General features: G+C 44.9%; 1 protein-coding gene across 3 annotated transcripts in view; it reads right to left on the bottom strand.

Moving 5' to 3' along the window:
• Window positions 1-23,310, bottom strand: part of LOC147193893 (ryanodine receptor 1-like) — a 39,418-nt gene that overhangs the window by 8,773 nt on the left and 7,335 nt on the right. For 2 of the 3 annotated variants that reach the window (XM_086130396.1, XM_086130395.1), the window contains exons 17-85: window positions 23,179-23,297; window positions 22,945-23,078; window positions 22,612-22,853; window positions 22,326-22,518; window positions 22,023-22,239; window positions 21,710-21,814; window positions 21,499-21,602; window positions 21,332-21,415; window positions 21,098-21,257; window positions 20,839-20,986; window positions 20,492-20,697; window positions 20,256-20,430; window positions 19,533-19,741; window positions 19,079-19,437; window positions 18,868-18,997; window positions 18,628-18,788; window positions 18,391-18,553; window positions 18,228-18,314; window positions 17,922-18,148; window positions 17,382-17,820; window positions 16,728-17,309; window positions 16,450-16,650; window positions 16,101-16,212; window positions 15,863-16,006; window positions 15,276-15,549; window positions 15,084-15,198; window positions 14,878-15,010; window positions 14,671-14,765; window positions 14,471-14,606; window positions 14,204-14,390; window positions 14,017-14,128; window positions 13,802-13,922; window positions 13,301-13,470; window positions 12,999-13,219; window positions 12,828-12,918; window positions 12,518-12,658; window positions 12,285-12,448; window positions 12,105-12,183; window positions 11,922-12,011; window positions 11,710-11,850; window positions 11,567-11,644; window positions 11,405-11,480; window positions 11,191-11,314; window positions 10,402-10,517; window positions 10,242-10,309; window positions 10,039-10,160; window positions 9,848-9,897; window positions 9,706-9,766; window positions 9,467-9,593; window positions 9,280-9,391; window positions 9,107-9,188; window positions 8,889-9,019; window positions 8,472-8,792; window positions 8,063-8,303; window positions 7,679-7,766; window positions 7,498-7,590; window positions 7,196-7,210; window positions 4,419-4,589; window positions 4,274-4,333; window positions 4,063-4,197; window positions 3,858-3,970; window positions 3,323-3,419; window positions 3,125-3,234; window positions 2,992-3,043; window positions 2,808-2,900; window positions 883-982; window positions 716-795; window positions 568-644; window positions 417-490 (exon numbers count right to left, since the gene is read on the bottom strand). In XM_086130396.1, coding sequence (XP_085986522.1) covers window positions 417-490; window positions 568-644; window positions 716-795; window positions 883-982; window positions 2,808-2,900; window positions 2,992-3,043; window positions 3,125-3,234; window positions 3,323-3,419; window positions 3,858-3,970; window positions 4,063-4,197; window positions 4,274-4,333; window positions 4,419-4,589; window positions 7,196-7,210; window positions 7,498-7,590; window positions 7,679-7,766; window positions 8,063-8,303; window positions 8,472-8,792; window positions 8,889-9,019; window positions 9,107-9,188; window positions 9,280-9,391; window positions 9,467-9,593; window positions 9,706-9,766; window positions 9,848-9,897; window positions 10,039-10,160; window positions 10,242-10,309; window positions 10,402-10,517; window positions 11,191-11,314; window positions 11,405-11,480; window positions 11,567-11,644; window positions 11,710-11,850; window positions 11,922-12,011; window positions 12,105-12,183; window positions 12,285-12,448; window positions 12,518-12,658; window positions 12,828-12,918; window positions 12,999-13,219; window positions 13,301-13,470; window positions 13,802-13,922; window positions 14,017-14,128; window positions 14,204-14,390; window positions 14,471-14,606; window positions 14,671-14,765; window positions 14,878-15,010; window positions 15,084-15,198; window positions 15,276-15,549; window positions 15,863-16,006; window positions 16,101-16,212; window positions 16,450-16,650; window positions 16,728-17,309; window positions 17,382-17,820; window positions 17,922-18,148; window positions 18,228-18,314; window positions 18,391-18,553; window positions 18,628-18,788; window positions 18,868-18,997; window positions 19,079-19,437; window positions 19,533-19,741; window positions 20,256-20,430; window positions 20,492-20,697; window positions 20,839-20,986; window positions 21,098-21,257; window positions 21,332-21,415; window positions 21,499-21,602; window positions 21,710-21,814; window positions 22,023-22,239; window positions 22,326-22,518; window positions 22,612-22,853; window positions 22,945-23,078; window positions 23,179-23,297 — 10,038 coding nt within the window. The remainder of the gene's footprint in view (window positions 1-416; window positions 491-567; window positions 645-715; window positions 796-882; window positions 983-2,807; window positions 2,901-2,991; window positions 3,044-3,124; window positions 3,235-3,322; window positions 3,420-3,857; window positions 3,971-4,062; window positions 4,198-4,273; window positions 4,334-4,418; window positions 4,590-7,195; window positions 7,211-7,497; window positions 7,591-7,678; window positions 7,767-8,062; window positions 8,304-8,471; window positions 8,793-8,888; window positions 9,020-9,106; window positions 9,189-9,279; window positions 9,392-9,466; window positions 9,594-9,705; window positions 9,767-9,847; window positions 9,898-10,038; window positions 10,161-10,241; window positions 10,310-10,401; window positions 10,518-11,190; window positions 11,315-11,404; window positions 11,481-11,566; window positions 11,645-11,709; window positions 11,851-11,921; window positions 12,012-12,104; window positions 12,184-12,284; window positions 12,449-12,517; window positions 12,659-12,827; window positions 12,919-12,998; window positions 13,220-13,300; window positions 13,471-13,801; window positions 13,923-14,016; window positions 14,129-14,203; window positions 14,391-14,470; window positions 14,607-14,670; window positions 14,766-14,877; window positions 15,011-15,083; window positions 15,199-15,275; window positions 15,550-15,862; window positions 16,007-16,100; window positions 16,213-16,449; window positions 16,651-16,727; window positions 17,310-17,381; window positions 17,821-17,921; window positions 18,149-18,227; window positions 18,315-18,390; window positions 18,554-18,627; window positions 18,789-18,867; window positions 18,998-19,078; window positions 19,438-19,532; window positions 19,742-20,255; window positions 20,431-20,491; window positions 20,698-20,838; window positions 20,987-21,097; window positions 21,258-21,331; window positions 21,416-21,498; window positions 21,603-21,709; window positions 21,815-22,022; window positions 22,240-22,325; window positions 22,519-22,611; window positions 22,854-22,944; window positions 23,079-23,178; window positions 23,298-23,310) is intronic. The other variant, XM_086130394.1, reaches the window with a different exon arrangement.

Below are 23,310 nucleotides of genomic sequence, written 5' to 3'. Positions count from 1 at the left end.
TTTTTCCTACCACTAAGCATATTATGTAAGTCATAACTCAGCCTCATTCGAATGAATTTCCCTTTGCTTTGGTGTTTGTGTGTACGTAGTAAATTTCAAGGCATTTTAGTCATGCTTTTTTTTTTCAAACACATTTGAAGTTGTGTTCATAACAACTTTCAGAATAACTGTGGCATTCGGTGAAAACAGTCACTGGCCATAATATTAAGAACGCTAACACTTCATTGGCACTGTCCGAAAAAGAAAAAAAACCCCCTCAGAGTTTCTCTGTCACTGACACTCAAAGTGAACATAATTTAGCATTGGGCATTATGCTGCTGTCGTTCTTTGAATCATAATACAAATTCTATTCATGATGGGGATTTGCCTGCTGCACTCGCTGACAAAAATGCAATTCAGAGGAGAAAGACACTTACTGGTACCCTCCTCTGAGACCATGCCCAGACCCTCGGCTTTGTTCTGCCTCTCAAAAGCATTCAGGTCCAGGACACTGTGGACAATATGAGCAATGTAACCCCACAATCTGGTGACATGACACCACTTTTTATTCAGTAATTTAAAACAAACCTGCATGTTTGCATCAAGGCTTGGACACTCAAAAAGAAACCAACATCCTTTTTATCCCTCAGGTACTCCAGCATTTTCTGCAATGGTAGAACAAAAAGTGCCAATTTGTATTCAAGTATGTCATGTGGACTGCAACTAAGGGGCTTACCCGTTGAACCTCACTATTTCCACCATTGAGAATGGAGATACCAAGTTTGAGGGTCGTCGACACCATTGGGCCCGTCTCGCCTATAAAAGCAAACGTGGCGTCAGAAAGAGTCGTCGTGAGGGCGGCAACGCGCTCTACTGTCAAGAAGCCGGGCAGAGAAAGTCCACCTTTGCAGGCGCTGATCATCTGCAGGACCATCTCTGCAGCTCCACGGTTGTGAAGCCTGGACTGCTGGTAAAGGAGTCTTTGTTTTTCCATTTCTTTCTCCTGTGGCCGACAACATGATGAATACGCGCCACGTGAAAGTCCCGCACATTTGGAATGTAAATGGATAGACATAATATTGTAAGACTTGGAATGTAACTGCGTATTTTTCAGGGTCGGGATGGGATTTCGAATTGCCATTGAATCGTAGAGCTAAAATTCATTCTATCCATTTATATTCTTGCTGAGACTCACACTCCTGCACCTTTCACTCAAGTCCGTCATGATTTTACCTCGTTTATGCAACGTGGACTTACCAGTTTATTTTAAATCGTCCCCGATTTAGGTTTCATTCATGAGCACACGTGCAAATAATGTGTTATGACTGTATTCACTGTATCCATCTGATACATACGCACACTCTCACACTTCACTTTATTAGTGGTGGAGTCACAACACTACTTCTTCACGTTTGCCGGGCTGGAGCAAGCGTTAGACTACAGGAAGCAGCAACGGCCCAACTTTGCAGCCATGAAGCTTGCGGCTTTTGTCTGCGCGGCGCAGACAAGAGCTGCGATCCCTCTGCGTCGGAGATATTTCTTTGGCGTTTTACAGGAATGCGCCTTTGCTTGGAATAATCAGGTGAGCTCATTCCCTTTTATTTAAAAAAAAAAATGAATTTCTACACTGTCAGAAATTGGGGTACAGTTGAGTCCATTTGAGTACCTCAAGGTAGAATTTGCTTTCCATCAGACTCATTGCACTTTTATGGAGTCAAAAATGTTCATCTAAAGGTCAAATGTAAAGTGTACTTTGAGATTACAAAGCCAGTGACAATTAGTACCCCGAAAGAGAGCACTAACATGCTTATTTTCTGACAGCGCGAAGTACAGCCGACTGGATGCAGAATGACATTTCAGGGGCGAAAAATGGCCATTGAATGAATATCTCTGAATCAGAAGAGACATTCCTCTCTTCAGCCACATATCACAAATCAGCGCGGAGCATCCCCGCATCCTAAACCTCCCGACCGCCCGCACCACAACCCACCCGACCTCCCGCCACCCGCGTATGCCTAACCGAGCTTTACCCGCTATGTGTCACGCTGTACACGCCTTTCGCCTCCATCGTGTACCTAACTACGCTGAGTGCGATGCGCCGATATCGCCGATCTTGGCTATGTGCGTGAATGTTTAGCTTCTTCAAACGCTTCTGCTCTGTAGTCTGTCAGTAGGCTATGTGAGTGGGGAACGGGGGGGAGAGACACTGATCAGCAGCATTCAAGTTAAGAAAGATGGAGGTTAGGAAGGCGGGAGCGATTACATGAAGTCACAAGAGCGATAGAGAGAGAAGAATGGGACAGCAAAGACATAGCTTGGTAGCGTTGAAATGCAACAACAGTCTTTTTTTTTTTTCTACAAGTGCACATTTGACTGCGCCTTAAAATTTCTAAAATATTATGGCTTCAATTGTTCATCGTAGCTGCTAGACCGGATTAGATCTTAGTGTGGCAAAATAATCAAAGAAATACACAGATGATAATTATTCTTATTAGTACTGTTAGATTGGTGTTGACATTAATTTAGATTGTATCTAATTAGACCCAATCCAGATTGAATTGGTGTCTTACTATGAGTGATACCGTTCAAATTGTTCTTGCTGACACTGCGTAATCATCTGGATTGGGGATTTGTCATTGTTTCCTAAGTAAAGCAGCTCAAAACGAATGACGCACAACAAACAAACAAACAAACAGGAAAGGATGTAGCAGAGACAGAGAGAGAGCAGCGGTGGTGGTGAAATGATGTCGTGATGATGAGAGCACTCGATGCGTCGAGAGCTACCGCTCCACTGTGTTCCTGGTCCCCAGCCCCTCGCCGCCCATTACCAGTTCTGACTGTCGCACCTCAAAGGACATCTCATCCTCAGCCTCTTCCACCATTTCCTCTCCCCCTTCTTCTTCCTCATCAATATGGCAACTCTAAGACCAAAAAAAAAAAAAAAAAAAAAAAAGTCAATTGGATTTTGCCGCTCTTAAAATGCTCAAAATCATCTTGTCTGTACGGACTCACTTTTGCCATAATATCTGCATATGCCATATAAAGATGATCTGTGTCTAGTTTACTGAAAGAAGAGAAGAGGCCAGAAGAAAATTAGTCTTGTAAAGGTTTCTGAGATCTTTTGACCACATTTCACCGCTCAAACCTCTTTTCTGTGAGAGCAGTGCGACTAAAATGCAGAATGAGTTGGTGGAGGGGATCCGGCTTTGTTTCTTTCTCCTCCTCTTCATCTCCTTCTTCCTGCTCCATCGCTTTCTGCCACAAACAGAGAAAAGACCGCTGAATAAACCCACAGAAAAAAACAAGAAGACAAAAGTCCACCGAAAAATGAGTTGGTACGCACAGACAAGTCATCTATCATTCTGTCTTCAAACGCGTAACCCTCGGTGTGAAGCCAGTTGCGCTTGTATCCCTCAAGGAACATGTTGGAAGCTCTGTGCCTGCAATGGTAAAACGCAAACAAATTGTTTGATTTTAAACATTTATTTGGGAGTGCCTTTGATAGAAATGTGTTTTGAAAGGTATCCAATTTCTGGATTTTTTTTTTGTTGTATTGTAAATCCTGTTGTTTTTTTCAATAAAGTGTAATTCTATTCTTGACCACTACGTAGCGGCACCCACGTTACTCTAAGAAGGTCTAAATTTGAAAGATGACCGAAGAAGAAGGAAGAGAAGCCGGAAGTTGTCCGCATAGCCTAGTTGGAAACGATGTACTTTCAGAAAGCAGCGGCAGTCGCAAGTTCATTTTTTTAACGTACATCTTTGGGTGTTATTGTTGTTCTGAGGTATGATGAGCGAAAAAAATTCATGTCTTAGGTCACGATAGATTGCACAGATGTACCTAAAACTGTGGCAAAGGAGCATGAAGACATCTTTACCTTGGTATGTTGTACAACGGCGTCATCCTGAAGCACGCAACAACAGCCCTGCGTCTCTGCTTGGATAGCAATTTGTGCCACACCATCTTTTTGGATTTAAATGGATGCTCCGTCTATTGAAAACCATACAAAAGCGAAATGGACATGAAGCAAATCAGATTTTCTCCGTTCTCTATTGTTGGGATGAAAGAAAGAAATTGCTCACCACTTCAAGGTGATAGAGGACGGCGGAGACCTCCTGCACTCTCTTGACCACTTTCTCTGGCGCATCAGCATCCTCGGCCTTTCCTGCCGCTTCCTTGTAGAGGGCCATCTGCCATCGCATGGACGGATTGTCGACCTGTACATAGCACGGTAACTCCAATATTTAGGACACCTGACCTGTCCGGAAAATTGGAACATGCTCGGGATGAGACCTTTCCCTGCAGGTGGAGATTATTCTGCAGGAACTCTCTCACTTCTTCGTCAGTATCTCTCTGTGCAGCAGGGAAACAACAGCAGCATTTAATTTATTTTTATTTCAAGCCGGTTGTGAATTCTGATCACGTCTCACTGACTTACCAAAGAGTATCGAATCTTGGCCAAATTGATCAGCTCCTGGTCAGCAGGGGAGCACATGTTGAGGCCAATGGGGAGCATCTTCTTTAAAGCGGCCACGATGAGTGAAGTCTGCACTGAGTAGCGGTCGCCTCGTTTTTTCTTCTTGGTACGCTCCGCATCCGAGCCTCCGCCCTGGCACAAAATACAAGCAAGTATTCACAGTATCTCATAACGTGCCACAACCGACACTGCCAGGTATCCAACTCGAGAGTTGACCCAAAACCGCGGAGACTATTGCTCCCGCTCAATCGCTTTGAGAGCGCAGCATACTGTTTATTATGGAATGACAGCAGAACCTCGCAAATAGCCAGGTAAACCCATGAAGGGATGATGTCACGATGTGCAGAAAAACCAAAGGAGGTGGCGAAATAAATGTCAATCGACAAAGACAAAAAAACGACTTTCTCTGAGCTCAGAGTGGTCAGTAGAGGGTGTGGTGGAAGTGTGGGGGGCAACATGAGGGTCTCGCTGGCTTTGTCAAAGGGAGTGGGCATTAAAGGAGTTTTGTAAAACTGGTTTGCTAAAGCGTGCAGTGAAAACTGAAGAGACAAACCATTCGTAAATTACCATGAGCAAAATCATCTCATCATGACATAAAATAAATTGAAGGTGCAGATATTATCTGTTAGCTGCTTAAGAACATAACACAATGAAATTAATGAATTAGTTAGAGACTGTTAAGAGGAGCGAGCTAGTCCCTGTGCTTGACTTCCTGCACCCCTTTCCTGTTTTCATATTCAATAAAATGCATGATTTTATTTGGGTTATGTTCTGTATGTTAAGTAGTGATAACAGCATTTTTTTTTTGCCATATAGTCAGGCATGCTGGAGCTCAATTACAGAAGTCATGTTCATGAGCAACATAAGCGACACACAGAGCAAAGAGATCTTGAATTTGGATTTCCGACTCTGAAGGGCACACCATTATAAATTAGTTTAAAATTTCCAGTGCATTCAGCATTATCTTTATTATTGTTTCTGTATAAACGGCACACTGCATTAAAAGACTGCCAACTGTTTTATGAGATATGTTTTTAATACCAATCTTGTGCCTAATCCTTTAATAGCTAGCTAGCTAGATAGCTAGCTCGAATTTTCTGACAGTGTAAACGAAAACACAACTATTCTTTCCAGCACTGTTGACACAGTCCATCATATTTACATATGTACAAGTATAAGAGCGCATGAACCACGCCTTCAGTTCTGCTTCTGTGTTATGGGAACAGGCTGCAAAGCGTTCCGGGGAATAATTTAGGCATTAAGTATGAACTGATGTATTGGTTAAAATCATGGCCATTTGGAGCACATTCTAACATGGCAACCCTAAGGCTCTATCATCATATAAGCCTAGTCATGTTAAGCCTCAGGTGTGTTAGTGGGTTTGCATACTTCAGCATTTGAAAGGAAAGTCAACCCTAAGGCTTCCAGGGAGGAGAGAAGAAAGAACACAGAGAGTATGAGGCGCCGTCACGGACATGATTCGGGATTGCCTCTCTCACACACGTGAAATCTTTTCATACATACTGAAATGCGTTCATATAATATACAACACCCTCCCTACCCCCCACATGCTATCGTGAAACACCCTTACATACACTACCGGAATCTTTTCGCATGTGATACTGAAACACACTTGTTTACTATACTGCACTCCAGAAATGTGCATGGGAGTATTCCAATAGTGACTCAGTGTTTTTCACAAATCACTTTCCATGAGAGCATTTCAGTCATGTGTGTGTGAAAGGTCATCCTGAATGACGCCCGTGGCAGCCCCTCTTAAGAGAAGGCTAATATCATCTTCTAGTGGCAGAAAGCTGCATTACACAAGCTACAGGTCAACCCCACCAACTAGGAAAGGAAACAAGAGACATTCTACAAGATTCCAACTTGACTATGATCAACAGAGAGCAAACTGACAGCATGATGGCACTGGGCTCTCACTGCCACCGTGGGCTTGGTGCAAAGTTCAGTGCCATGAGCCCAACTCTACAGCTGAGTACTTTCATCAAGCGCCTCCAGACTCCCCCCCTCACACACTGGCAGGACCGGGCATATCTCTTGCATGAGTGTCTGCCCTGATATCCAGTGATCCTTCGTGGCAGTATGGTTCATGTCTTATTATCCGACAAAATAGGACGCCGAGTGTGTTTGTTTACATTGGCAGGATGCAGACGGTTTTAAATGAAAACAAATCCAAACGGCTCTGCGATGGATTTTCCTCATCATGTCTATTAATAAAATGGCCTCGGTATTTATAGCAATGACAAAATCTCAGCTGACATCCTGGACACAGCTGCCTGTGCTGAAAACGGTTGACGTGTCAGGCCGTGCCCTGTGGAATGTAAATGTTACTCTATGTTTGCGTCCAAATGTGTATGCTTATACACTACACATACAAAAGTATTGGAACACTTTATGGAGCCTACAGGAAGTAAAAATGGTCGACTCTATGAAGTTTTAACAGCTTGTGCGCTTCTGCCAAGCTTTTGTTTGCGTGTGTCTGTACCGTGGGAATGTTATGTGCGTTGCGGGCATTACTTAGGTCAAATGAAACTGTTGTTGGAATTGAGGGAGGGCAAAGGTCTCGATATCTGTTCCCATAATTTTGATGGAGAGTGTACAGGTGATGACTCGGTGCGGATCAAATGTGCCAGTGTGCTGGGGAGGTTGATGAAAAGCGCCCCCAAAGTGAGGTGCCATGCGGTCAGCACAGCGGTCGTGCAGGAGCAAAGTCTAACCTCTGAGTCCCCGCCCTGGAAAACCCAGCCGCAACCCAACAGATGAGGACAAAAGGGACAGCCAAAGAGAAATATTGTTAACATAACTGCTTTTGCTCGCAAATAGCTATTTAAAATCAAACCTTTGGAAAAAAAAATCCCAAACTATCTGAACATACCACAAAACATTTACAATTGGCTTCATTTATGACAAACGTGACTTTCACCCGTGACAGTAGGAGGAGAAATTTGTTACATGGAAAAATTGCACTACTGGATCTGCATCGGTCGCACTGACAAAACTTTGCGCTCCATCAACTCACCTTACTCATTTTGCTCTTGCTGTCAGCGGTGAGGAATGACATGTTATTGATCTCATTCATCACCACAAAGTTCTGCTCCTCTCGCTTGAAGTTCTGCAGCAGCATCATCACAGAAACTTAAATTTAACAAATTCATACAAACAGCTGTCCATGCGAACGGCGAAATGCGTGCAACACTCACGTGAGATTTCGACCAGAATATGAAGACCTCTCCGACCATGCGGAAAAGCTCCTCAGCATCTGGGTCCGGGCAGGTAAGCCATCTCGCTCTGCAACAAAGGAAATGACTTCAAGCCTCTCTAAAAGTCATCAAGATGAGCCAACACGCATTTCCTTTAATGCCACTGAAAACCTAGCTCTTCACCAAAATAGTAATTTTCTCATCACTTTTAGTTTCTCAACACAAAAAAACCCCAAAAACCTTGTGACCTATTTCAGAAATTTATGGAGGCGCTCGGCACAAGCCATGAAAAATCCCAATGAGAGTTGGTTCAGATCTGTACAGACATCGACTCCGCTGTGAATGATTCATAAATGTCAGTCGACAGACTTCTTGAGTGTGTACCTGTTGTTGTCCACATAGCGAATGAGGAGCGGGTACAGCGCGTAAAGGTCTCGGCAGAGGACGGCAAATTCATCCTTTATAGTGCCATCTTCCTCGTCACCTTCTGATTTGCCCTCCATTCGCAGGTGGTCTTCCTCGGCCACCACTTTGGATGTTCGCTTTTTTAGCTTCTCCATTGTTGGGATGAAATGGGATTTCAGCATCTCTGGTTTCGCTCGGCTAACAATGGGCTGTGAAAACACTGGGAAGGTGTGTGAAAGGGTGTACACTCATCGGATACACTTTTGCAACTGGAAGAAAGCAAAGACGGGAATGGCGTCTTTGCTAAAATAGCAATGCTTTATTTTATGAGCTGAAGTTTCGATACTGCTCATTGTCCAGCGAACGTTGAATTTGAAAAATGACTCACCGGCCAACCTCTTCATCCAGGAGGCCTCGTCTATCCCAAGGTTGTTGACCACAATTTTCATGATGCTGCCCAGCAACTGATTGAGGTGTTCTGATGTGACGGCTGTGCAGAGCTGGCTTTCCATCTCGGGGAAGTTCTCCAGTCCTCGTTCCCACCAGCGAGGCAGGTAGTTACAGAGCATGGGCAAAGTGATCTCTATCACATGAGGCATCTCCGTATAGCGAGCGCCCGACTCCGCCAAGTCCCCGATCTCCTTCAGGAGAGAATCTAGCTCTGGGATATCTGGACATAGCTCCTGGACTTCACTGGGGAGGCCCAATACTTTGGTATTCATGGGAGAAGGTGTGAAAGATTTTTTTTGGAGAGTCAATTCTTTATTTTGCATCGTTACATCGATTCACGGTTGAACAAACTCACTGGCTCTTTCTCTCGGGGTTTTTGTGGTATACACAGAGAAAGCGTTGAATTCATTTAGATGCGGCTCCAAGTAGGCCACCGGCATAGCTGCTGCCAGGTGAGCCAAACACTCGCCGAGAGCTGGCCTCTGTCTGTAAATACAAATAACTAGCATATCGTATGCGAAGTCCTACAAGGTCAAATCATATCGTGGAATTCATGCAGCTCTGCCCCGTTACCTCTCAACATGTGGATTCTTGACTGTCCCAAGGGAGTAAATGCTACACATGATGCGATAGCATGACATCTGCAAGTCATCCACTGTGCATAAGAAACAGATGGCAGTGATATAACAATAATCATGAAACAAGTTGAAAAAACCCCCCACAGACACTGATGTCAAGTAACTCACACATGACATCGTCTCCAAATAGATGTTGGGCGATGTGATCAAACAGGGAAGTGAGGACTGGGAGTAGGGCAATGGTTGTGTAATTAATGTTCTGGGACACGCCTTTCACTTGCTATAAAGGAAAAAGAAAACACATACTAACTAATTGTGTCCCAATAATTATGTCCACGAATGCATCATGCCATACCTGATTGCCTTTAGATACTTTGCCCAGTTTAAGGTTTTCCACCATCTTTTCGATATCATCAGCAGCACTCTCAAAAAATGACCGCAATCCCGCTTTAACGATCTCAGGACCGGACTTCATCACAGTCCTAAAAAATGTTTTTAAATAATAAAAAAAAAAAAACCAAATAATATTCACGAAAAGAACAATGAATAAAATCTCTTGAATGCATGTACGGTATATTTATAAATACACCAAACCTCGCATCCAAAGACCGGGCCAGGATGTGAAGACAGTTAACAATAGCTGACGCGTCCGTTCCTGCACACAAGTACAGCTCCACATTAATTGACTTTTGCATCACGACATCAAGTTTGCCTGGGGGCAAAACTGTCCTCTTACCAAAGAGAGAAACTCTGTGTCTCACCAGAGCGGACATTTTACAGAAGATACTGAAGAGGAGAAGGAAGGGAAAGGCAAAGGAAACAAATGAAAGGGCAGAAAAGGAAAGGAAAATGCAAGAACAGGGAAAGCTGATGGAAGGTCAACACGTGCAGATGAAAAGAAAGCGTCTTTCGTAGGAGAGACGTCACCTTGCAATCATTTCCTTCTCCTTATTGGATGAATGGCCACCACTACCCAGGACTTTGGCAGGCGTGGACAAAAAGTAAAGGCAGTGGTTTTTGAAATACTGGTTGATCAAAGGCATCAGGATCTGAAAGCGTAAACCCGTGACTTTTAGGAACACGATTGAGACAAATTATGTTTTATAGTCAATTATGAAAATGACTCACACCTTTGCAAAGAATTTGATTTCCTGTTCATGGGGAGACTTTTCCACTCGTCCACTGCTTACTACTGCCTCTGGAAACCACATTGCAAACGTGATTTTAATGTATTGTTTACCCAAGCATTGTAATTATGTTTCAGATTTTTTTTTCCATGCCCAGCAGTACCGAGATGAGCAATAAACTCCTGGGCAATTTCCATCCATTTCAACAGTTTCTGCAGGAAGCCATAAGTAAATCTTTTCTCGATGGATGAAATGTCAGATTCCATATCTTTCAGGCCCCTGAAGAGAAATGAATTCAATTCAATTCACAAGAGGAGATCATCATCAGATTTGTTTTCATTGTTCTGTGAAAAGGCGGTCCGGGGCGTCCAGTGGTTAGCGCGTCGACCTCACAGCGCAGAGGTATGGTTCAATTCCAGCTCCGGCCTCCCTGTGTGGCGTTTGCATATTCACCCCGGGCCTGCGTGGGTTTTCTCCGGGTACTCCAGCTTCCTCCCACATTCCAAAAACATGCACGGCAGGCTGATTGAACACTCTAAATTGTCCGAAGTTGTCAGTGTGAATGGTTGTTCGTCTGTGTGTGCCCTGCGATTGGCTGGCAACCGGTTCAGGGTGTCCCCCGCCTACTGCTCGAAGACAGCTGGGATAGGCTCCAGCACCCCCCCGCGACCCTTGTGAGGATAAGCGGGTCGGAAAATGGATGGATGGATGGATGTTCTGTGAAAAATATTGGATTAGTAGTTTGACCTTTGCAATCACCGTAATAAGGATTGCATAAACGTGCGTGCCTGTGTTGCTCCCCGCGTGACCAGCATAAAGGTAATCTCCAGCGCTCTAATCATGTATGTGTTGTCCGAAAAGGTAGGTTATCTGAGGATATGTTCTGCCAGGGCAACACCAAATATTCTTTAATAATATACATTATATCAAATCGACATGTAAGTATTGTTACCTTGTGACAGCATATCCATTCAACTGCAGAAACTTAAGCAGCTCATAGGCTTTCTCTCTGTCTCGAGCTTTTTCTTTTGCTGTCAGGGTGTCGTATGGCACCAGGAGAGGATGTGTTCCACCTCCTGCCAAAATGCAGAAGCAATTGCCTTGAAGACAACTAAGGAAATAAAAAAAAAAAAATAACCCTCCTCTCAATGATCAAAGTCTTTTACCTTTAGCTTGAAGCTCCAGCTTCTTCTTCCTGCCCCAAGTGTTATGATAATTTTCGGCCAGCTGCTCAGCCATCGACTGAACAGAAAATAAATCACAGTTGAATAAAGACCACCTGATTGGATTATACGCTGAGTTGGAGCTAAAATGAAATTGATCTGAACCTGCAGGTCTCTTGAGAGAGCCATGTGAGTGATGTCAATGGGCTGTGGACTGTAACCATGACTTGGGTCGTAGGTCGCCTTGAAAGGGGATAATCGACTCACATATTACCAATGCAAAGCAAAAGTATGACAAACAGCGTTACCTGAGCTGTCTGAGAAATTTTTCGTGATGCTGCCTTCTTCTTCTCTGACTCTTCCTCCTCTCTCGCTTTGTCTATGGTCCACTCCCAAGCGAGCATTGCTTTGACGGACTCTTTGATGGGCCAGCGGTAGATCTCCTTATCCTGCAAACCAGAGGGTCATACTTGTCACTGGTAGAGACAAGTAAAATAAATGCCCCATTTCACACACTTACCTTCTCCGAGAAGGTCTTGTATGGTCTCAGCATAGGATGGGTTTTTGCATTTTCATCCAGGACCTCGCCGTAAGACCAGTTATTCTGGATCTAGAACAACAGAAGCTAACTGAAAAAGAATCTGTTGACTTTGAAGACATCAGAGTGCTGGTCTTTATTGCAGAGGGGGGAAAAAATACTTACCTTTTCAAAGGCCCATTTATCATGAGTATATTCAGCATATTTGTTCATGAAGGCATCCAATCTTTCAGGGATGATTGTGCTGTGTGAGACAACGGATACATTGAGGTTTACTTCAATTCTAATGAGATTAAATTGAAAGGCATGACGGAGAAAAAAAAATATCAACAACAATCAGCTCACTTTGTAGTCTCCACTGGTTTTGGATCAAAGTTTCCCTCTGCATCCACTGAAGCCTTCTTTTCAGTCTTAGAAGAATAGCTAGCGTCTACATAGTCCGGGGGAATGGCACCGGCGATGGCACAGATGCATGGCATTGAGATTTTGAAAATCTCTGCATCAAATTTCTGCGAATCACCATGAAGACGCCGTGAGTGCTCTGAGACGCATTTGGTCATTATTTTTCACAGCAGTACCTTGTGTGCGAGAGACTCAAATATGCCCCAAAAAAGCTTGCGGGTCAGGTGCAGCTCTTCCTCTGATGCCACTCCAAAGTTGGCCCAGCCATTAGGGAGGCAGTAATACTTCCAGCAACGCTCATAGTGATTGGTCAACAGCTACAAAATGCGTGCACGCACGCACACACACACCAAATTACCCTTACAAATTGCAAATGAATTCTGAGTGATGCCGGAAACGAATAAAAAATGTCATTTTTAAAAAATGTGTCATGTGTCAAGATTAAGTGTTGAATTATTTTTCGAAACTGTTAAAAGTTGCACTTACTTTGAGTGGCATTTTGGCAAACTCATTGAGAATGGGAACGTCAAAAACCAGCCGTCGTAGCAGATGCTGAAGCATGGATGGGCGAAGATGCCTGCAGTGAGCAACCAAACGAAAGGCTTAAACCATCAAACTGAAACAATCTAAAATGTTTCGTTATGAAACTCTTCATACTTGCACAAAGCCATAAGGCATTCCTCAATGATATCTCTTTGGGCCTTTGTGAAGGCTCGTCCGCGAGACAGCCGGTAGATTGTGTGCAACATGGAATCAATCATTATGGCGCGGTGATCGCTGCCAGCGAAGAGCGGGGCGCATTTGGTGATGAGTGGCAGCACAGCAGAACACAGGTAACGATTTAAAGCTAGCGCCATCTCGGTAGTACTGAAGGCAGCCTAGGAGACAGAAAATCCAACGGTAAATTACATGCACTGTGCTCAAAAAAGGCCAAACAGCACTGTGGCTTTAAACTTCACCGTGTCGAGGGAGGCGGCAGCTCTCATGTCAGGCAAGAAGCCCACCTCCAGCACGTGGAGCAGGAAATCCTGATTATCAATACCGTACACTCTGTCCAGGAACAGAACCATCGGAGCTTTGTGATCAGGCACAAAACTGGCTGACATCTTTGGTTCTACGATGCTGTTGTCTAAATGGGAGAGGCGATGCATTACAAGGACATTATTGACAAATATATGTATATATATATATATATATATATATATATATATATATATATATATATATAAAATAACATCAACAGATTGCTCTTGTGTGTTATACTTGAATACTTGAATTCTAAAATAGGAAGAAGAAATTGTCACGGCTCAGAAATTGCAAACGATGAGAGATGGTGCCAGAAAACCAAAGAGAGTAATACAAAATACTACAAAATACATTACAGCATATACAGTAATAGCAATTTTTTGCAATTCTGCTGTTAAGATGGTCGTCGAGAATATTGTTTCCTGAGTGTTCACCTTTTCCAAAAGAGGGAATCTGAACCGGAAGGCTGATGACTCCAACCAAATCCTCAAGCGGGACCAGAGACCTAAGGATGGCTCGGATCCTCAGAGCCTCGCCCTTTCCAGCCTGGATCAGCTGCAGGAGACACATTTGGTTCTTCAGTAAGGTTTCTCTCACACCTTGTTTTTTTTTTTTCTAAACCTGTTTATAAGTCAAGCAAACAGCTTACATGCATTTCTGGGGCACAACGTCCCAACAAGTCAATAAGTGCTGAGTAGAATGACATCACGGCGTTTCCCAGGTGCACCCTGTTTTCTTCATGCTGTTCCTCTCCACCAAACCTACAATGATTTATTTACACCGGGTGTCATGTACATATTGTATTTTCTTCATTCAGCATCACCGGTGGAGCTTACATGGGAAAACGTCTGTCTTTCTTGACACTCGGCCCATCCCTGGCAGGATCTTCTGATATTTTGATGGCCTCTTCAATGGCAGCCAGGAGACCATTCCCACCTTCCCCTCTGAGGGCTGGACCAAAGCATTCGGGCCTACGGATGAGGAGGCGCACCACCACGTTGGCATTCTCCTCCACGCTCTCTCCTGGGGAAACAAAATCATTGAGGTTTATTGAAAATAGATACATATTATAAATGAACTAAGGGCAAAAATACACAAGAGACCATTGACAAAAACAGCAAAGCGAAGAAAATCAAGATATTTCTCTCCGCCACATGGATTCCAGCCGATGTCAGGGTAACCCTTGGAGAGGAGCATTGGACAGCTCTGTAGCCCACATCCAGCCAGATACTTCACCACCTAGAAAGACATCACTCAACTCAAGCACTGCTTCTTGCTTTTCTGAATACTGGCTGCCTTTTACCATCTCGAGGTCTTGTTCTTGCAGAGCCAACGCCAGCTCGTTGTTGTCAATGCAGGAAGCTGCCGCGACATCCAAGGGGGTGGAGCCCCGCATTCCTACACAACAGCATGTAAGAACCAACTTCATACCGGGCGACACGCACACACACATTCCTGCATTAAGGCAAACTGTCAAGATGCATTGCTGAATCACAGCGAATACAATCACCGAGTCCGATTCCGCTGTTCTGCAGCAGATAGCTGAGATGATCAAACATGGAGCGCTGGTTCTGACGACTGATGCGACAGAAATAGCACAAGAAGCGACAACAGTTTGTCACCACCCGGGGGAATCTGATCTCCTGCGGGCATGAAAAACAAGATGTGGGTATATTCTTGATTGCGACTGATTTGAATATATCTTAAAAAAAGTACCTTGGAGTCTCCGCCGCCCAGTACGTTCACCATGACTTCCATGACGGTTTCATGCATGCCCAGGGCTCTCATCAAGTTTGGGTGCTGATAGAAAACTTTGTTGCTCATAATATTCCTGTGGAGGAGAGTTCATTTGTGAATTGAGAATTGAGCATCGGATATGGTCAAGATATACAAGGAATAAAAATCCACCCAATGCTTTGGATCATTAGCCTCTCTTCTTCTGGACCCATCTGGACGATAAGCAGGGAGCGTATCTGTCCTAAACACTCAAGCAGATTCATCGTATCCTGAATAGAGACTGCATTGATGGTGTAGGCCTTGGGAAGGGCGCGTACGAGTTCCCCCAGCCCGTCATACTGTCTGTGGAGGAGGCTGAACATCATACGAACAAGCTCCGGGTTCTGGATAAAAGACTCTTGGGCCCAGTGGATTGTGGAATGCGAAATGAGTTCTTGCAGTGTGCCTGCGACAAAGTGAATAATATATTGCTATATTACACAACCAAAGCACAGAGAAGAGAAAAATATACCATACCGTATTGTTTTGTGTTATTTGTTATTGTAAAGTGTCCTTGGGTGTCTTGAAAGGCGCTTATAAATAAAATCTATTATTATTATTATTATTACTGTACATCAAATTGTTCGTATAAGTACTATGCACTTTGTAAAGGGTCTTTGAGTATCAAGAAGAGTGCGATATCGACTTGAATTATAGTCGTAAGAATAATAATAATAATTATCATCATCATCGTGTGTGAAACATCTTTGGAGGCTCACTTGGTTTTTTATCTTCCTCTGGCTCCGGCTCCTCCTCCACCTTCTTCTGACGGATCTTCTTTACCCTTTCCAGTAAACGGAGCAGTCGTCCACGCACAGAATAATCCACCACTTCTTCTTCCTCCTCTTCCTCAATATGAACGCCTGACATAAAACCGCACATAAACACCCGTCCGCCTGTGGCGCTCACTAAAATGGTTAAATGTCTGTGGGGTGCAATGGCTAGAACAGAACCGACCACAATGGCCCAGCAGAACATTGTGAAACGCTTGCAGAGCCTCACGGACGTCATCTGGAACTGGGCAATCCTCATCTTCTGCACAGTTCTTGAAGTTCATGAGCATGTTGACCTACATGGTGCAGTGCAATGGTACATGCAAAAATGGCAATAATCATTTTCAAAGGTAAAAATCTGATTGTGGGATCGTGTGAAAATGTAAAGGGGGTCTTGAAGCTACTGCCAGGGCATTGTTATGATCTCATCAGACTGCGCATGCAATCCTAATGTGGCCAATGAGTGTATATTTCCTGTCTGGTGAATGACACGACAGTTGAACACATTCAAGCGCACATTTATCACGGGCTACCTGCTCTTGTGGCGGCGAGCGGAATTCACGGGTCTTGCGTGCGGTCTCGGCAGCACTCATGGTGAAGGCCAACATGAGTTCGTTGTAGCGCTGCCTCTGGTTGGATTGTATCTGGCTGACCAGCTTGTCTGAAAATGCGATGATGGCTTCGACCCTGTGTCGAAGTTCGCAGTCGCAGAAATATTGCAGCAGAGTGCACATCTGAAGAAGAGAAACGTTTTTCGTGCTTTTTCAATTAAGTTGGTGCGTTGCATTCATTTGGAGGAAATGAAACATACCTGTAGTTTGACAGACTCTGGTAGCTTCATCTGGAACAGTCCTTGCTCTAAATATTCCTGTTTAGCCTCACCACTGGCCTCACAGGATTTGATCTCTTTCTCCGTGTCTTCGGCTCCTTTCTCTCCATTTACTGGCTCAGTCACATCGGCCATTTCTTCAAATTCAAGGATAGATTCTGCCACCTCCAGTTCTTCTTCCTCCTCGTCCATCTCGAGCTCCTCCTCTTCTTCTCCGAGGCCGTCATCATCAAACTCTTCCTCCTCTTCTTCCAGCACCTCTCCCTGCTCCTCATCTTTCTCCACTGAAAGTTTCTGTGCTTTAGGTTCCTTCTCTTCCTTCACTTGAACGGCCTCCTCGACAGGCTCCTCCGGCTTCTTGCCGCTGAAGACCGTCGGCTCGATCATCTTCAGGATGTGGGTGACGTCTTCGTCGTCAAACACGCCCATAATGAGGAGGGTGCTGATGAGCTTCAGGATTGGAACAAAGTGGAACTCAACACTACCCCCGACGGGATCTCTCATGGCTTGACCTCCGTCTTGCACAGCCTCAATGAGCATGGTTAGCGCTTTGGTCTTAAGCACCTGGAAATGAAGAAAAACACGAATGCGGTAGTAGCTCAAATCACAGTCTGTTGTCCCCATGTTTCACCTCACCTGCAAGGGAACTACTGGACTCAGCGTGTAGATGTCTGGATCTGTTCCAACAAATCCAGTGGAGGAAAAATGGAGCTTGGGGCGTAGACATGTGGTGAGTCCAACGCCGGGTAGAGCATGTGACTTGACAGAGTACAAGGTGATACTGCGTGTTTCATCGGACATTGGAACTATGAATTCCTTGTTGGTTCCGAGCCGGTTCCTCTTTGCAGACTCAAGGTGCATGCTAATAAGAAGATCGTAGAAGCCGCTCCTCATCGGTCCGGGGAGGTAGGTGTTCTCTATGGCGTAGAAGAGCTGGGATTCATCCACGTGGCTGCACAGAGCGTGAGCCACGCGGTTGTTCCCTAGGGCACACACCGAGCCGTACAACTTCAGAGTGTGGTAGTGGAACTTCAGCAGGTCCATTCGTTCCGATAGCTCAAGGATGTCAATGCACCTGGAGGAGTGGCGACAAAAAGAGTCTTAATCGAGGGACATGAGATTCTTGGCTTCGAGTGGGTGTAAAGCTTCCTTTACGTGGAGCATAATGACACGGACCTGTTCTCTTCCGGAATATGGAGGGCCATCATGGTGAGTGGCTCCTGACACTGAACAAGCCAGCCCAGTCTCTCGCTAATGCGTCCCGTCTCTGGAGCCAGAAAGTGGTTGGGCATCCGGCTCCAGATGACAGGGGTTAACATTTGGACATCCAGTCTGGGAGGGCACTGGGGCACTGGGTTCTTGCGTTCACTCCGGAACATGGCAGCCGAGATGGGCATAATGTTCTGCCAAGAAAATAAGAATAATGCACTAGAGAAGGAAAGTTTAAGAATGAAAGGATAATGTTCGGACTTTGGAGCTGACCTTGAGTTTGCCAAGCTCAATTTGAATCATATTCTGGCTAGAAGGCAGGACAAAGACTGCTGGGAATAGTTTAGTATTGGGCTCCACCTGAAACGCACGGCAGTGTTAAACCGACACATCTGTCCACAGAAATGCATGGGCAATCGACGGCGTGTTCCCGAACCTGGTAGAAGGTGTTGATTTCTTTCCCGTTAGCAGTAAAGGTCATGAGTCCTGTGTCCAAATCTATAAGGCAGCCGATCACAAAGTCTTCCTGGCTCACTCGGGTCTGCTGGGAGCTGCTGAACTCCCCTCCCCATACCATGTAGCAGTTGCTGCGTTTTATACTGTGGCGACAACAACGAAAGAGATGTTGAGTGAAAGGTGAAAGTTGGCATCTATGAGTGAAATTATATTTTACCTATCATGGATGTTGCCTTTATCGTCACCTACAGTAACCGTTACGTTCCTGACTTTGCTGAGATCAAAATGCGGATCGTACTGGTGATAGTCAGGGGTGATCCAACCCACCCACACACAGCTTGGTTCCTGGCCCGCAAACACTCGCACAGAATAGTAGTACTGGTAAAGGAAAGTTTCACATGAATTACTGGCACGATCTCTTGAGAATTGGCCATGTGTTGTAAAAATGATTTCATACTGTGGTGGTGTTGAGGATTATGTCCATGTCATCCCTGTCATCTGGCACCACATCTTCCACTAAGCGCGGCACGGTGGGAACGACAGGTGGTGGGGTTATTAATGCAGCCTTCTTGGCCTTGAAAAGGAATCTGCAATAAATAACAAGTGCAATGACTGTATGTGACAAGTTGGAAATTCCCTCAAATAAACCGGTTTGAGCCAACACCGACCCCCTTTTCTTGCTCTTCTCAGTTGAGGCGTCCTTCTCATTCTCTCCGTTTTTGAGGGCGGGTATCTCCTTCGGCACAGAGGGTTCTTTCTTCTCCTCTTCCTGCTCTTTTCGACTGGCCGACTTCTTGAGTATTTCAAAGTCAGAGTCGGGGTCCACCTCCACCACCTCATCTTCAGGGATGGTGAGGGTGCGAGTGAGGAGGGTGGTCCCTGCGGGGACTTTGAAAGTCTCGTGGAATTCGACTGGCAGGCTGAGCCTTAAGAACAGCAAATCCGTGTTGGCGTTTTGGGATCCAAATGTCTTGTGGGTTACCTTGAGACAAGGAGCAGTTTCCACCGTCCCATCAACGCGACACACCTAGAATGTGTACAGCGCAGTTGATCGTAAATAACCATGCAAAAAATTATCAATAGGAAAACTAAGACGAAACAATGTACTAGAATGTGCAACACCTCAATGTGAGGATGATCAGCTGCTACGGGAATATATTGAGGAAGGCTCTTGCTGAACCACATTGTGATGTCTCTTTTCATGTTGATGGCAAAAGGTTCGAATCCCTCCTGCAGTCCACATATAGTAAAGTAGCGGAGGCTGCTGACGTTCTGACCCAAGTTGATCCGGCCCACCTGGGACAGGCCAAGACTGCAAACAGGTATGAAGCCTACAGACGTTCCACATAAAGTTATTGCAATTAGCGTGCAAGAGTGTTACAAAAACGTGCTCATACACTACATGGTTCGCAAAGTTTTTGGTCTACGGACTCCTGATAAGCAAGGAACTTTTCCAATGGTCCCCTTGCAGTCAAAACAGCAATTAAACATAAATAGCAAATTATTTAATTTTTCAATGTTGTAAAATAACACTCGGGACCCCAAGTTTGAGAATCACTAATGGAGATAAAAGCCTTAAGGCACATCTTGTAATTAATTAAATCAAGAGTTGTCGCTTAGTTTTACCCAAATTTCCATTCTTCAGCATTCCAAGACATTTTGGACAATTTTAGACTATGTTGACAATTTTAGTGTAGAAAAAGCATAGAACCGAACAGAGGCCTTCCTGAACCCCATCAACGCCATTTAATATTTACTTCCCATATGTTGAATGACGATGTGTCTGAATAATTCTGTCCATACACTGCATCCAATACTCATATCCACGCTTGTTATTCTTCTTACCTTCTCCAATGTCAATGTCCTTAAACGCCATCTCAGAGCCCGAGTCACTGATCAACATCTCTCCATTAAGTGTGAACATGATGTTCATCTCGGTGAGATCAATCATGCAACCCACCACGTCGCCAGATTGCCACTGTCGACCAAATGACTCGTTTCCCACGTGCCATCGTTGCGCCTGAAAATGACAGCAAGGTTACGTGGCTTTTCACTCCCTACTGCTTCACACTCGTACTCACCTTGAAGCCATTGAAGACGTACGCCAACTCATCTGCACCAAGTTCGGTGTCGGCTCGAACGCTGGGGCGGGCCCAGCCGACCCGCATCTCTCCGACTGTCACGGCCTCAAATTCAAAGTACCACTTGCCCTGTGTGACGCCATACGACTTCTCCGCTCTAAACACTCGGATCTTATCTCCACGAGTGCTGCCTGCTCCAGGCCCACCTGCATGGACACAAATAGAGCAGAGGTGAAAAAGATGGTTTCTACAAAATCTGTCTAGCGTATAGAACTGAAATTGTTAGACAGGAAATCATGCTCGCCCCAACCCCCACATTCTCTTTTCAACGTATTATACAAACATACTGCTCTCCTGGTCAGGTGGTTCAATGTTGTAACCATATCCGATCAGGGTACGAACTGCTGCGCAAACTGTATCTCGGTTGGTCTTTTTGGTTTTTTCATCCAGTAGGTTGTAAGGGACAAGACGAGGATTGCGCTTGTTCATGATATCCTGTATCGGAAAACAAGAAAACAAATTGAAGATTCACACCAATTGTTTTGATGTTGACATGCTAACATTATATGCAGTGTGAAAACGATGTCCTGGCTTGCAGAAATGTACCTGCACAATACTATATGTCCAGCCTTGGCGAACCCGGTCTCTGGCCCAAACATTGTGTCCATTTTCCGCCAGTCTCTCCACGAGAGTGTTCTGATTCGGAGTCAGCTTGACATGATTGAGGTCCAGAGGAGCGGGTTTATATCCACTGCTCTGCATGTAACTGAAGACAAGAGTCGCGTGTGAAAGATATCTGGGAGAACTACAAAAATCATTTCAAAACCAAAAGTGACTCACGTTTTGGGAAGCTTGATTCTTTTCAGATTCTCCTCTGCTTTCTCATCTCCCATTCCTACGTGACACCCCAGTGCCAACAAAGTCCTTTCAAAATATTTGTACATGGAGTTAAAGAATGGAAATGTTTTGTTTTTTTAAATTATTACTAAAATAAGGCACAGACTTACTTGAGAGTCTCGCCTGACATTGCTAAGTTGTAGTTTTTCTCAGGTTCGGGCAGACTTTGGAAATCAACCAGGCAAGGGTGGAGCTTCTTGTTGTCATCACGAAACTTGATTGATCGATTGGATTGGTAGCAGAAGGGGGTATCTTAGCAATCGTTCACATTATATAAATATAAATAAACATTTCCAGATGAGTTAAAGTACAGGAACTCACTGCTCCATAGGTCCACCCTTGCTCAATGCGAGTCACAGCCCATAACTCGTGACTATTCTCTGCTAGCTTCTCACGAATACGTTCCAAATGGGGAGGAAGTACAATCTGGAAAGATTAACAACAATAACAATGAAGCTCCAGATAACAAGGCCAAAATTTGCAAGACACATGTAAGTGAAAGTGTGATTTGACGTCAGTTTTGGGTGCTTCATTGTGAGTTTGGAAGTTTTCATGGCCCGTTTGTCCAATTCAGGAGCGTGGCAGCCAAAGCTAGAAGAGGATGAAGATTGCTGATGCTTTTGAAAGACTTTACCTGTATAGTGTCCACAGGGCAAGGAGTGAAAGATGTGTGCGACAGGGACTGAGTTGGACCCAGCAGGTTACGGATACCATCAAAGTCATGCTTGTACTCCTTAATGGGCTCGATCCGCAAACGATCCCTGGGCAGCACGGCCTCGTAACACGGAGCGTAGCCCGGTGGCGGAAGGAACTTGAAATCGCCATGACGACCTCCGAGAAGAAATCGTAACCTTGGAGTTCCGGAGGAAAATTGCTTATTCGGACTCATACGATCAACAGTTGACTAATCAGAATCAGAATCAATAGCGTGCAATACTTTACGCCCGCGGAGAAGCTGACAACAGGAAAGAAGAGGCCATCCAGATTGAAATTCTCAAACATGCCCTGGACAGGATGACCATTGATGCGGAAGGAAATACTAGGCACGTTGAGGTCCAAACAGCAGCTGATTACATCCTCTGCTGCCAGAATGTGCTGATTGGGTGTGGCGACATGACGCGGGACACGTCCTGAAAAACAGAAAGCGACATATTCAATTGTACATGCGTATCGTTTAAGAAAACGGTGACCTTGCCGACGTGTCAATGCAATATTTTGTCTACCTGACCAGAGGTGAAGTCCATCAAAACCATATGAGTACAGATCATCCCCAACCCCGTTGCCCCCCCAGCCCTCGCCTCCACCGGGGTACGGACTAAATCCCTCGGTCAGAGCCCAGCCCACACGCAGGTGATACGGCTGGGCAGTGAGGAACGGCTCCACGTGGTCCACCATCACTTCAAAATACCACTTTTTATACTGTGTAGACCCCTCACATGTCCCGAGGAAGATATTGGGCCTCATGCTGGAGGGAAGGTCACAAAACAAGCTACTTTTCGACAATAGTTCATCTTCACGCAAATTCCACTGACGTCTGGCCATAGAAAATAACCCACCTGGTGACATAATTAATAATGTTGGTTTGAAGTAAAAGGTCACGACCCGGCAGCAGATTCTCCGTAATCAGGTTCTGGTTTGACCTTACGGCCACACCGTTGCACACGCATAGAGAGCAGAGCACATCCAAGACCTGGACAACGGAATGCACAGAGGAATGATCTGGTGCTGCCTTGCACCTTGATACCACAAAGCGAAACAAAATGCGTCTTTTCCAACCACATGTTACGGACTTTGTGATTTCGTCCGTGCTTATCCAGCAAAGAGATGATGGATTTGATGTGATTTTCTTGGATTATGTTCAACACCTCTGGGCTCTCAATCAGAACACAATACAACACCTCCAGGATTCCTATGAAAAGAAC

Source organism: Hippocampus guttulatus, chromosome 15 (genome assembly GCF_054856545.1).
Source record: "Hippocampus guttulatus isolate MCC_2025c chromosome 15, RoL_Hgut_1.0, whole genome shotgun sequence".
Classification (NCBI taxonomy): Eukaryota; Metazoa; Chordata; class Actinopteri; order Syngnathiformes; family Syngnathidae; genus Hippocampus; species Hippocampus guttulatus.
The sequence above is the reverse complement of the archived record's forward strand: the minus strand, read 5'-3'. Positions and strand labels throughout refer to the sequence as shown.